Source organism: Ciona intestinalis, chromosome 11 (genome assembly GCF_000224145.3).
Source record: "Ciona intestinalis chromosome 11, KH, whole genome shotgun sequence".
Taxonomy (NCBI): domain Eukaryota; kingdom Metazoa; phylum Chordata; class Ascidiacea; order Phlebobranchia; family Cionidae; genus Ciona; species Ciona intestinalis.
In genome coordinates this window covers 1,080,278-1,094,074 of record NC_020176.2, presented here as the reverse complement: position 1 = coordinate 1,094,074, position 13,797 = coordinate 1,080,278, and the positions used below count along the sequence as shown (strand labels likewise).

The window sequence follows — 13,797 nt, the reverse complement described above, 5'->3', positions numbered from 1 at the left end:
AAGGCCATGATGACTTTACTGTAGTAGGGTGTGGGGAGATGGGACACCTTTTTATGCAGCTTTCTCGTCCTATTTGGTACAGTAAAAAACATTCAAAGAATTTTAGAACCGCATCTTTACGACTCCCATAGACGACTGTTTTTTTGTTTAAAACACGTTCAGGATATTTTGATATTACGTGCTAAAGGTGTTCTATCTTACCCCATAGTACTATATGTATATAGGACCTCTACTGTACTAAGACGTTGAAATAACTGGACAAGAGTTTAGTCGTACTTGTAATGTTCCCGAATGCAATTCGAGGCTGCGTAACATACATAGCAACATTAATACATGCGGATAATATTTGGAATATATTACATATGCATACACTGCACGTTTCATTTGAGATAGAAGTCTTAAAAACGACTCGAACTCTTAAGCAATGGCGGGTAAAGGCAGTAGCATTGAGCGAAGAAACATAAGGTAAGTTATTAGATTATGCTGCGTATGTAAAGGGCTATACAGAACAGAGTTAACGTCAAGGAAACTCTAACAACCCGTTAAAATACAGCAGCATCATTCACATTGCGTTGGCTGCAATACAACAGCAGCAATGAAAGTCGTTTTATATTTGCTTGGTTAAATAGGCAATAGTGAAAATCATGTTGTACAGTTTAAAACACATAGCATTCATCTTTCTGGCATATTTTGGCCACGTGAAAAACTGTTGTCGTTTCAGTTTGCAGGTCGACGTCAAATAATCGGTTTCACCATTTTTTCTTTCTTCCGAGTGTACGACTGGCACAAACAAGTGTGAAATTAAAAAACAACCAAAACCGAACGCAAATCGAAGTTATTTTGTTGGCGAAGAAACGTGTTTTGTGTTGTTGCGAATTAACTACATATAAGCAGAACTCAGGAGTTTTCGAAATTTTCCACTAAATTATTAATACATTCAATTTCCCTTAATTTCTTTATTATATAATATGTAATACAACGTTGTAGGTGAAACTCATTTGTACATTTCAATCATTTTTTTAATTAAATTTAACTTTTCATTTTTTGTGCGGGACTGAGTTATAAAACCAACATGCTACGAAAACTTGTCAGGGTAGTTATTGCAAAGGCAAAGTATGCAATGTTATGTAAAACGTATACGGCTAATATAATAGCGAATGCAACAGTTTTTAAACTGGATGCAAAAAACGGAATATAATTCGGGTAAATTAAAAAATAACAGACTGCAGAAAAATGTTAAGTAACTGTATAATGATCAATCGATCAGCGTTGGGTTGAGTGAACGTTAGTTAGTGGCAGCAGCACGTTGATAACACGACGTGTCGAGAAGCTGCTGACGGTATTTGACTTTGAGGGATTAAAAAAAAAAACGTTTGAGTTACAGTTTATGGGTGAAACACGCCAACCTTGTATTGCAATAAGTTTAACGGCAGCCTATTAAGTCGGTTTCCCAGGCGGAACACTGTGGGGTAGTCGGTAGATTTACACCAGCATGCCTTTTGCTTTGTAGCCGAGCAATCAGTAACAAGGGGTTTGAAAGGTAAGCAACTCTGATGACGCTTGTCGGTTGCGTAATAGGTAATAAAAACCGCAGACGAATGACAAAAAGAAAGCATGCACTGTGAACGGTGGGGTCGGGACAGCAGGCTGGAGAAGTTTGTTTATAGGAAGCACTCAGCAATGAGCATCCGTCGTGTTAGTTGTATATGCGGGGATTGGATACGGAATCATGCACGCAAAAAGTTTCTCTAAAAAAGTGTTTTGGTCTTCTTTTTCTTATCCATGGACCTATGTGAGTCGCACCGTTGGTTGTCATCGTTGATTGATCACGGCAAGCCATGCGGAGTGGGGTGGGAAGGAAAAGAAATAAGAAACAAATCAGTGCCAAGCAATTTGTAGATTTAAATTAGTGCACACAAATATCCTAACGGTAATAAAGCCAGAAAAAGAAAGCTTTTGTTTCATGCAAATTATATCCGGCGATGACACAATTTATTGCAACACAAAATAAATTAATCTAAAACACACTTTTAAGCAAATTTAATTTCGTATCGTTTCTACCTAGCTTAGCTTCAACAATATTTTTTTTTTAACAATTTGTTTTGATTTACAAATTTTTATATTTTTTTTAGACAAACCAAATACTCTAAAAAATGAGCAAGCTGAATAGGACATTAAAATTGAGGTATGAAAACAAATTAGCTTGAAGAAATGTTTTGGATTTATATTATGTCTGGCAACTAAAGTTTACAGCAAAAGCTGTTAGTAGATTGTGATAAATTTTAAATATATTTGATTTCGAAATTATGTTTTCAGTTTGTGAACAGACCGTATTATGATAATTACTGCTTATATGTAAGCAGTAAGAACTAACAACTGTTCGGACTTAAGAATATTACATGTAGCATTTACATTTCATTATTAAAATATGTCCTTTTTTGATAATTTAAATTGTATAATAAAAACAAACAAAGAAAATTATGTTGCTTCATTAGTAACTGTTTGAGTTTGAATAAGATCTATTTAAACTAGTTTAAAAATTAAATTTTGACTAATTTACACTGCACACATTCTAAACTGAACGATGAAAAAAATAACGACACTACACCATGTGCACACACATACTAAGTAAAAATGGAAAAAAAAGAAAAATGATGTCAACTTACTTGTCGGATTTCCGATCCTCCATCAGTTTAAGTTGCAAAGCCTCGAAATCTTGTTTGTCTTTCTCATATTGTCGCTGCTTCTCGTCTAGAGCAGCATATTCTGCTTCCAATTTCTTTTTCATTGCTTCGTGTCGACGAGACAACTAGAATTTTTTTAGATTGTCAACTATACCGAATGTGTTGAAATTATTAAAGTTGAATAGTCATGTAATGAACATATTAAGTTACAATTTTAGCAATTTTACTGGTATTTGTTTATGAATGGTAGTTGGGGTTTAGGAGTTATAACTTTCTCCATTAAGAAAAGTCACTAAACACCGTAAGCAAATTAAAACTGTTACAAATTCTGTAAATCGGACCCTGATCTGGTGCTTATAAAGTTAAACAATTCTTGTGTAGAAAAATAAAGTTAGCATTTGGTGCTACAAAAACAAAACAAAATTCAATTCCAACCAATTGTATAAAAAAAAGATCACATGCCCAATCAATGTTGAAAATTTTGATAACCCATTAGTGACCACTGAGCTTGTTGAAGCATAGTGGTAAAGTGTCTTGCCCGAAGACACACAACCGACATGGTAGCCACACTCAGCTTTAAACATGGTATACTCCAGTTACAATGCAAGCACTGTAACCACAAAGCTGGTTAACAGGTTTGAGACATGCTGTTATCATTGTTGGCGTGTGCATCCTTGAGCACGATTCATTCATTTAACTAAATGGTGCCAGGCCCATTGTACAACAGTTAATCCAACAAAAAATCAGGCAGAACTTTCAGCCAAAATATTCTGTTCTATAAAAGGTCTTTCAATTTAATTCCACTCACATCTGCCTCAGATTCCTGCAATTTCTGCTTCTTCTCGTGAACTTTCATCCGGAAGACTTCTTCCATTTCCATTTCCATCTTCTTCATCTTTTGCATGTGTTCCGACTTCTCTTCCTCCATTTGAGCGAGAGGACTTCTGGAACGGAATTGTTTGTTTATTTTATTCATCATATATAAAATATAGTACAGTGGGATACGATGTCATTACCATTACACCTAAATTCCATATTTTCTACTGTTTTAACAATTAACAACGCTATTTTAGAGTGGCTGGGCTAGGGATATACAATTTTGTAAATATTCTTTGTTTACTAGGAAATGGGACCAGAAAAGAGACAGAAAACATGACCCGTCTTAGGATCTTACCCCACCCATCAATACCATTATGCGAATATAGGTATTTATGACATAAAAAATATGCATAATCTAACAGTAGAAAGCAGAGATTTATTTAATATAGTACTGTTGGGAAACCGTTAAAACCTACATCTCATATTTCCTGGTTTTAAACAGTCAGAGAGAGAGAGACCAATAATTATTTGGTGTAAATATTTTTGTAAACTAGACAATTAGTAAACTGAACGATTTTTTTTAGTATGCAAAACAATTGCACGAAGTTTTAACAGATTAACATACAAAGCAATTGCAAACTATTTATATAATTTTAAATTCTCAAGCAGTAAACAAAATGCATGTGATAAACACAATTATATCAGGAATTGTAGGCGTTTAACAAAACAGATAAATGCAACCTGTTACCAACAATTTTAACCACCTAACATGCCAATTTCCAGAAAGGAAATACAAAACATGAAAACCAAATCATGGGACTATAGGTTACAACTCGTGTGGCTATGTTGTGAACAAAATGTATAGCAGCATATTTTCAAATAATTATGAAACTGGTCATGTTATACATGGTACTTAATGTACTTATTCATTTAGTAGGAATAATGAAACTAATCTTTTTTACATCCACAATTATATACAAGTTGAGTCCCTAAAATTGCTCTAACCCAGTGGTCACTAATGAGTTACCCAAATTATCAGCATACATAAAAAAGAAACCAAAAAAAATAATCATCCACGAAGTAACATACATGGTAAATCCTAAGCTGGCACAAAGTGTATGAAACGCAAATATAAATCAAGTTACATTCATTTATTCATTCAAAAGATTATATATTTTCGGACTTTCTCAGGTCGCAATGTATGGCAGATAAAACACTAGTTACATAAAATCTTAAGTTTATTTAAGACCATAGGAGCAAATTTAAAATTATATTGTGCCTGTCAGCAAAAGCGGCACAGTTTTAATAAAATTATCCAATACTGAAAGTTTTAAGCTTTTTGTGTATAACAGTGTATGGACAATTCTTTTTTTGGTCATAACATATGGTTACAATTAGTAGCCAATTCGTCATTAAGCTAAGCTTAACACATAGGGTCGTGGCAAGCAGATTCTATATTTATAAATCACGTAATTACAGTTTTATTCTGTACAAAGATGGGATTCATTTAACTGTCATGTGAGTTTGGCGAAAATACAACATTACCAATTATTTTAAACTAGTGTAAAGTCAAAATATTTTCTGTTTAATACAAATGACATTACTTAATTATGTCAATTTTTTGTACAAATATAGACAATCTCAAAAATGATCTTTTTTATTTTGGACACAAATCATTGTTTAAATCGAAAATAAGATTATGAGGTAGAATTAATTGTGAAGCATATTAAAAAACTTAACATGCATGCCAAATCTTTAACTTTGTAAAAGAAAAATTCCTTTCACACTGTTTCTTCCTTTCGCATTACATTAAATGACTGTAATGTTTTGAAATTTTGACTTTCAGTTACTCATAGGCTACTGAAAGAGCGAACAGGTTTTGAAGTAAGAACATACATTTCCTTGTGACGCGAGCCAATTAAATTGCGACGTGTTGAGCAGTACTACAAATTGCAACGTGCAATTTCCTGTTTGGAAGCTGATGCAGCATAGCTTCAAACAAGCAGGTGAACTTCAAAAACACTTTACTAGACCAGGCCTTTACTGGCACATTGCTAAGCCACAAAACAGGCGAACAGCATAAAAAAATTGTAAAATTTAAATTTGTGTTTTTTAAATTTAACGTTCATTAAACAGTTACCGAAATTTCGAATGTTTTGTAACGTGAAATTGATGTGATTTTGAGAACAATATTTCTACAGTTTTTACATTATAAAAAAATTGATGCGTATAGCATGATCTGGCCTCAAAAACATGTCATATGTACAATATGACTGTATGAATTTATGAAAATCAAATTACGTAGCGTATATTCATTTTTCGTGTTGTGACTATGCTATGACGTAGACTGACGGCAAAATTGTAACAACAATAATAATGCTTTCAACATTTTATTATTAAAAGCTAACAGCCTAATAATTTACACATATAGTCAATAAAGAGTCAATATAAAATATAATAGTGTCACTTATAGTGTTTTGCTTATTCATAATGATATTACTTGGTAATATTAATTTATCTAACCATTTTCTATGGTATGGGGTTGAGGTCCTGTAGCATGACAAGCCATGGGCCATGGCTCTTAGGATTTAGGCAAAGTTTGGCCCTTTTTTTAACACTTAGAATAGAAAATAGTTTTTTAACTTAACACACCAGCTTCAATTTCCGAAAGTTCATATTAATTTCAACATACTTGGTTTGAGCTTTACTCCTTCCATCCATGGTAGTCGTGGTAACCGAACTTAGTTTCTTACTTCTATAATTTTCATAATGGACGTTGTTGGTCACATCTTTTAAATCTTGCATGTGTGTTCTGAAAACAAAGGATTTAACAATTTTGTGAGAAAAAACAACCAGATTTAATAACAAAGCAAAAAAAAAACAAACCAGATAGTAAATGAAAAACACCATTATTTTTAATACAAAATCTTGAGTGACATTTGTAAAGTGTGTTGAATGCAGGTAATTTAGCTCTGCTCGCTTGTATGAAAACTTAACACTAATAGCGTAATAAAAGGCAGTTTAAATGAGGTGTGCTAATTATTTAATGCCAGCCCTGTTTTAAAGTTGATGTGACTCGAACCAAGAACCTCTAACATTATACCTATGGTGACCAGATAAAATTTAACTGATGTATTAAATAATTGATACACCGGTTTTAAACCGCTTTTTAATATGCTGGTAATGTTAAGTTTAAATCAAGACAAACATTACAATGACATCACAATAACTCACCTAACCAGCATATTCCTCAGCACTGTGAAGTCACAATGGTCGATATTCTCAACTGTAAAACAAAAAAATAGTTAAGTAGATAAGGGACAACCTGCTACTTTTGACATTTTACAAGTATGGTAAATGTTTAAATGACAAATGTGTTTGGCTGCTATAATAGACTATATTCTAGACAGAACAGACCAATAATCTACCAGACCTAAGTACTAATAATCTAAAAAATGTAGAAACATTCTGAGAATGAAAACTAAATTGTGTATTGTGTGAAAATGTGCTCTTATCAAGATAAAACATATTTCAACAATAACATATTTAGATGTTTTAGCAATAGCCGTCTAACGGTGTCAAAACTTTATTCAAACAATTACTGAAACAAAGTCTACAATATAGTTTCTATATGAACAGTTTTAGTAGATTGTGGTAAGATGGGACTACTTTCATTCTCTTTTCATGTTCCATTTGGTAGTAAACAAAGAGTATTGACAGAATTATAAAAAAATAACCTTACCACTCTAAAAAACGTTGATAATCTTTAAAACACGATAAGGAAAAATGTGATTTAGGTGCTAAAGGTATCCTGTCTTTCCCCACAGTACTACTATACCTTAAAAAACAAATAATTAACATAATTGATGTTACCTTCAGCCACACCCCATGGGTACTGTCGACCTCTCACTCTCCTTCCACCAATCTCTAACACTGTGTTGCTACCAACCACTGCAAATGGGACTCGACTCTACAGAAAAATACATAAAACATGTAACTAGTTTGTGAATAACCAGTTACAATAATTTTCCATGGCACGAATAGGGGGAAGTTAGTTAAAACCATAAATAACCTTAAATAAATAGAAAACTTGTAAAAACCTTTAATTTCCTGTTGAGTCGATTTTCTTCTTCATCCTCACATTCAGGAAACTCATAAAGTTGGATTTTGTGTTCATGAATTTCTTTCATAATCTACAAAGAGCAGGATTATCATAAAAACCCAAAATAATACAGATTTGCCTGACGCAAAATTTTAACTTTTGTTTTTTTTACACAAATCAATTTTAACAGTTTGCAAAATTTTGACCGTATTTACTTTTGATCGTTTGCTGTAATTTTTTTATATATATTTACCTGCTTTTTGAACCTAAGGCATTCCTCTGGGGTCATGGTATCAGCTTTTGCAATGAGTGGAATAATGTTGACTTTATCATGAAGATTTTTCATGAATTCGACATCAAGGGGTTTCAGACTAGCAGATATAAAACATATATATTAATATGTGTTTTCCAACCATATACAGAAGAGTAAAGACAATTCCAAACTTCTCTTCTGGTATAAAGTAAGATTAATATCAACATTATTTCTACCTTTTCTGAGACTTTATTAGGGTATGACTTAGACCAGTAGGTTACTCTTTTAAAATCGTAGATGAAATATAGATATATATTATAATATAGCCCCAAATAAAATAGTATTAATATGCTGTATTGTCGTCAATGTCTAAATATCCTGATTTTATTCTAAACAATTAAAAATGGTCTATGAGAACCGTGAAGTTATAGTTTTATAATTCTTTTAATGTTCTTTGTTTACTACCAAATGGGACAAGTAAATCAAATGAAAAGGTGTCCCATCTTTTCCTACGCTACTATAGTATATAAAATAAGTATATACTGAGTTACAGTCAACTGCAAAACAGGTAAATCTCAATCAGAATGAACTTCACAGCAAAGTTACCCGTGACCAGTCGGTGCAATGAAGTACAAGCAGCAGTGAACGCGATTGTCCGCTAGTTTTGACCGAGTCACCATTGACTCAGCATTCAGGTAATCTTCAAATTTCTTTTCAATGTGGTTGATGACTGCTTGCCAGCTGGTGACATGTTTTTATGATAATCATTGATAATGAAAATTTGGTTGTTTCCTCATGTAGGACATCAAGGGTAATAAAAATATACTTTTTGTGAAATCTTATTTTTTAAAAAAAAAAAAAATTATAAGAATAATATTATTCTCCCTCAATAAAATCAAGTTTTGTTGCTCCTGTTGTTTGGGGAGTTAACATGTGGGGAAAAAAACAAATTTAATATATATATATTAATATATATATATATATATATATATGTATATATATATATAAATCAATTTTTCTTCTATTCTATATATATAAATTTTAACAAATTTCAATCAACCTTCATCTAAATTTTAGGATAAACATAATTATGGAAAACATCATGTTATTTTTTCTAACTTAGCAAAATAGGGATGCAAATTGAACTAAAAAAATAAAAATATTGATTTAATGTTTAATAAAACTAAATTCTTTACAAAATAATACCAACATTTTTAACTCCTAGCACCAAACAGTCCAAACCACCAAATACAAAATATAACGAGTGTTTCACTTATTGTTTTCATAACAACCAAGTTTCACATAGTCAGTGTCAACTTACCAGTTACTGTTGTCGACAGCATCTCCAAAACCTGGTGTGTCATCTATGGTAAGCCGAAGGGTCACTCCATTTTCTTTTATTAAAACTTTGGTGGTTTCAACCTAAATAAAACAGATAAATATATATATTTATATTATATATATAGTATATATATGATATATATATATGTGTGTGTGCGTCTGTGTGTGTGTGTGTATTTCTGATGCACAATTGTAAAAATAATAAGTGTAACAAGATTTCATTATTTTTGTGCATGAAACTATAACACAACATCTAATTGGTCACAACAATGGGAATGTGACAGGCATCTAGAGGGGTAACCAGTATTTGCAAAAGTGCAATTTTGTAAAATGCATAATTAGTGAGATTGTGTTTAAATCAAAGTCATTCTAGATTTGTCTGCCATTCTGAACTATATATATACGTATATATATACCATGATTCATGCCTGCATTGCCTGTATATTTTAGAAAAAAAGTTTTTTGAAACCAAAAGGTTTAAACATGCTTTATTGCTGAAGTGAACAGCCTAAACATTTACAAGTTTTTACTAGTAAACAACTAAACAAGTACAATCAATAGATTTTACCTTTACAGTTTTCTTTATCCTGAGGGAGGGGCCAGGGTATTCGTTGGAATAAAGGTCAGAGAGAAAAAGAGAATTAATTAAAGTTGACTTGCCTAGTCCAGATTCCCCTGCAATGACAAATATTTATCAGCAAAGGACAAATGTTTTATTTTTATTACTGTAACTATTATTGGAAGGAAATTTATTGAAAGTATGTTGTGTTTACATAATGTGTATTTGTATGAAGTTATTAGCTGTATAAACTTTCTTATTTGTTGTAACAAGGATATAAACTGTTTGCTTTGGCTGGTAAAACAAGATCGGATTAATTGATTATGCTTTTAAACTTGTATCATAAGATTCATAACCATAAGTTAAGTACATATGTACAGTACAGCCAGTTGTAATTCTGATTAAAACTTAAATCATAAATGCAGCCATCTAGTAAAAAAGTAAGAAAATAGACTGGATATTCTGGTATCCTGTTGTGGTGATAATGGGCCAACTCTAACACAAATTCCAAGGCCCATGGGGCATGGGGTGCCACATTATAACTTATAAGACCTTGCAGCAGATTTTTTTAATTTATTTATATGGTTTTCATAGATACCCAACTTTGTATTATAATCTACATCATACCATTCTACACAAAATACCTAATAATTTACTGATAAGAATATAAATACAACTGGAGCTGATTTTCAGAAGCTCAAAGCTTATGAAACACAAAAACTTTATGCTTTCATTAGTTATATATATTAAAACACGGGAACAAAAATGCATAACAATAACTCTTAAGTGAATACAACACAAAATTTTGCAGTTTGCACTGACCTACGACCATAAGGGTAAACTCAAATCCTTGTTTTACTGATTTTCTGTAAAGTTGATTTGGAAGATTTGCAAATCCCACATAACTATCAAGAGCTTTCGGCTGTTGCTGTATTGTAAATAACAAAGATTTTATGATTTTGATATTGGATTAGTGTACAAGTATGCCATTTGTAGGTAATAAGCCAATCCTGGCCTAAATCCTAGGACGCATGGTGTGTCATGCTGTGGAACCTCGCCCACATAGAATATTGTGCTGTTTGTACTTAACGTACGTTTAGAATGTTTAAAAGCTATCTATAAAACATATATATATTTAAATATTACCAAACACAGGGCAAAATACTCCTAGTCTACAGCCAAACTATTAAATGACATTAAATATACAGAAAACTATTTCAGTTTTCATAATCGTGGTTGCAATTAAATCATAAAACTGCTAGTGGTATATTAGACTTAACCATCTAAAAAGGGATTTTAAGACCACAGTATGATAGATCTATTGAAGCCAATGCAATAAAACCATTTGTAAGCACTTGTGACATATTTTAACTGAATAGTGAATAGTATGCTATATGCAATTTATACATTAAGCAAAAGGAATCAATTAAACAAGAATAACTAAATATACAACCTCAGCATAATGTATATATGTAATATATATATACATGCTATTTTTCGATAATTAGAAAACACAACTAGTTTAACCAGGTATTTTTAATCTGCCTACATAATTTATCTGAGGTAAAATGAAATGAGCCACTTTTATCCTTGTATAACCTAAATGTTGTTTAAATACATTGTTTGCAAACATACAAATATAGTGGTTACTGGACAACTGATATATAAAGTACTTACAGCTTCAGTGTGCACAATTTATTCAGTCAGAAGTTTGAAGATTATATGCAAATAAAAGACATGATATTAGTTTAGCTTAAGGGTAGCCGGCAAATGTAGAACCATATAGGCAAATTTAGGAAACTTATAACATTTATTATAACGTAAACACATAATCAGTGTCCTTACACTATAATAATGTAGAAATATGAATAATCTGATGGCATTTTGCAGAAGGTGCAGTGTTTGATTGGATTTTATGTAATACTAGTCAACTACCCTAACTTCGGACAGTTTTGTTTAGAGTACGAAACACAACTAACCCAAAATGTATTTGTTTTTCACCATGCCGTCACTACAGGATCCTGCATTAGTACTAAAAGTACACCATAGACCACAGTTTATTTGCAAGCAATAATATATATACTTTATACAATTATTCGCATATAAAACTAATAATAATTTACCCATATCTTGATTAAGCAGGACCATCAATCAGTAAGCTTCAGTTTAAACAATTTTCTTCTTCACTAAGCAAGGTTAAAGTTGTTTTTCAGTTAAACATTTACCAATATTTGCTGTATTTAAGCGTCCTAATCTAGTTATACACCTATGTCAATACAACATAACAATTGAACTTTATAAACAAATACCAAACAACCAATATATTCAGTTGTGTTTTAGTTTTTTCTGTTCTGACTGTATAGAAAACACGAGTAATTAAGCAGTTACATTCTATTAAATGTTTCTTGGTCTGGTATTCGCGGTTACGTAGGTTGATTGGCAGCTCGATTGTCATTCTCGTAATAGCATATTAATAATAACAGCGAAAACCAAAAACCGCCAAACAAAATTCCGGCAACGCCCAGTACCTTTTTTGCAAAACGTCGAATGAAGACACGAAGTTCGCTCTTCGTGCATTTGGAGGAGTGTGTAGCATTGCTGACCATGGTAAAGTCGTTACAATAGTATGACAGGCGAAAGTGTCAACTATGCTTATGTTTTGATTCAAAACATTCGTACTAGATTTGAGTTCCACACAGAGTATAAACATGTTTATATACGGACTCCGGCTCTACATTAGTAACAGACTCGAGTTTAAATATATACATTTTTGGTGTATCAGATGTTAACGGACTTTAGTTTATAAAACATATACAGACTCTTATTTGTATAAATAAATTACGCTGATTTGTATATATATTACTATATTTTGCAAGTTATATAGGAGGTAGTCAAAACTACTGTATGTGGACAAAAATATGATTTGAGACAGCGGCCAGTAAAAGTCTATTTTCCTTTTCATTGTTATGGTCGAGAGGCAACGTAAATGGTCATGGATTAACTAGACTTTTGTTCGAAGAAATTGTTTATTTCAGTCCGTCCCGTCTCATGCCTCTGGCTTCATCCAATCACTATATGTCGGATAGCTAAATCTGATTCGACAACGGAGTTTATCATTGAGAAAAGCCGTTTACTGAGACAAAAGCGCTAAAATTTGAAGTTATAGATTTGTTCTTAAATACAGTATAGGGTGGGGGAGATATAGGACACCCTTTCATTCCATTTTATCGTCTTTTTTGGCAGTAAACCAAGAAAATGAAGTAAGGATTATTAACACATCCAAAATAAAATGTGATATTTCTTCAGTAGCATATAGTTTAGAAACTAGAAACGCTCAAACTTGAGTTATTTTTTCTTATTGGAAACACCATACATTGTTGAAACCGCCGAATTTTATCTACTTCAGCGTTTTTTACGCGTTTTTTAAGAAGCTGTATTATTTTGGGAAATTTTGATGATATACCTTTGGGTCACATTTGGGCATCACATTTATCGTTGGTATGCTCCTTCAAGGTTCTGCACTATCTCGTTAAAAAAACAGGATGCTCTTTGTTGCCTGACTGCCTACTGTTCCAACCTAAACTTAACTACTTGAAGGCAACTATACGCGACAGCATTTATAGCAACAAAAAAGTTTCGAGAATTGGGCACTACCCGTGCTTCTAGAATTTGAAGACTGACGTTTTGCTAATATTGGCCAACAGAAACAATAAACAAACGTTTTATATTCGTTTTCATTTTCGTTAGGTTGGAGGCTTATTGTATCTGTGAAAAAAAGTTATATAGTTATTGACATAAAACACGAAGGTAAACGTTTTATCAAAACAGTAACACTGAGCTGAAGCTTAAAATAGAGGGGTGGGGAAAGATAAGACACCTTTAGCACAAAATGTATAGATATCCTGCTCCTTCATCAGCATAGTTTACTGGGCTAAAACAGAATCTAAAATATATGAAACTAATATTATATGAATCCACATAAACCAGTTTAAAGTTAAATAATTTAATCTTAGCTGACTTGTAATATAGTGGGGTGGGG

General features: G+C 32.2%; 1 protein-coding gene and 1 pseudogene across 3 annotated transcripts; one reads left to right on the top strand and one right to left on the bottom strand.

The window, feature by feature from the left end:
• Positions 1-268: 268 nt before the first annotated feature.
• LOC100179380 (septin-7) lies at positions 269-12,026 on the bottom strand. Of its 3 annotated transcripts, none has more exons than XM_002131313.5 (14): positions 11,882-12,026; positions 11,436-11,437; positions 10,581-10,686; positions 9,768-9,874; positions 9,180-9,280; positions 8,465-8,599; positions 7,859-7,976; positions 7,604-7,696; positions 7,377-7,473; positions 6,738-6,789; positions 6,196-6,315; positions 3,493-3,628; positions 2,667-2,809; positions 269-780 (listed from the first exon to the last, which is right to left on the bottom strand). In XM_002131313.5, exons 1-14 carry the CDS (start codon positions 11,904-11,906, stop codon positions 750-752), a joined length of 1,266 nt encoding a protein of 421 aa, XP_002131349.1. In that variant the 5' UTR covers positions 11,907-12,026; the 3' UTR covers positions 269-749. The 3 variants fall into 3 exon arrangements, with proteins under 3 accessions (XP_002131349.1, XP_009860125.1, XP_009860126.1); XM_009861823.3 differs by lacking the exon at positions 269-780 and adding an exon at positions 942-1,788; XM_009861824.3 differs by lacking the exon at positions 269-780 and adding an exon at positions 942-1,788 and having other exon boundaries at positions 3,493-3,625.
• A 279-nt stretch (positions 12,027-12,305) lies between these two features.
• LOC104266213 overlaps positions 12,306-13,797 on the top strand; it is a 2,453-nt pseudogene continuing 961 nt past the window's right edge.

Excerpts from the sequence above, each read along its gene's own strand:
- LOC100179380 (XM_009861823.3), bottom strand. The coding sequence starts at position 11,906 with ATGGTCCTGCTTAATCAAGATATGG. Across the intron at positions 8,600-9,179 it reads GCTGTCGACAACAGTAACTG|CTGGCAAGCAGTCATCAACC; the intron begins GTAAGTTGACAC and ends ACATGTCACCAG. Across the intron at positions 3,629-6,195 it reads AGGAGTAAAGCTCAAACCAA|AAGTCCTCTCGCTCAAATGG; the intron begins GTATGTTGAAAT and ends ATTCCGTTCCAG.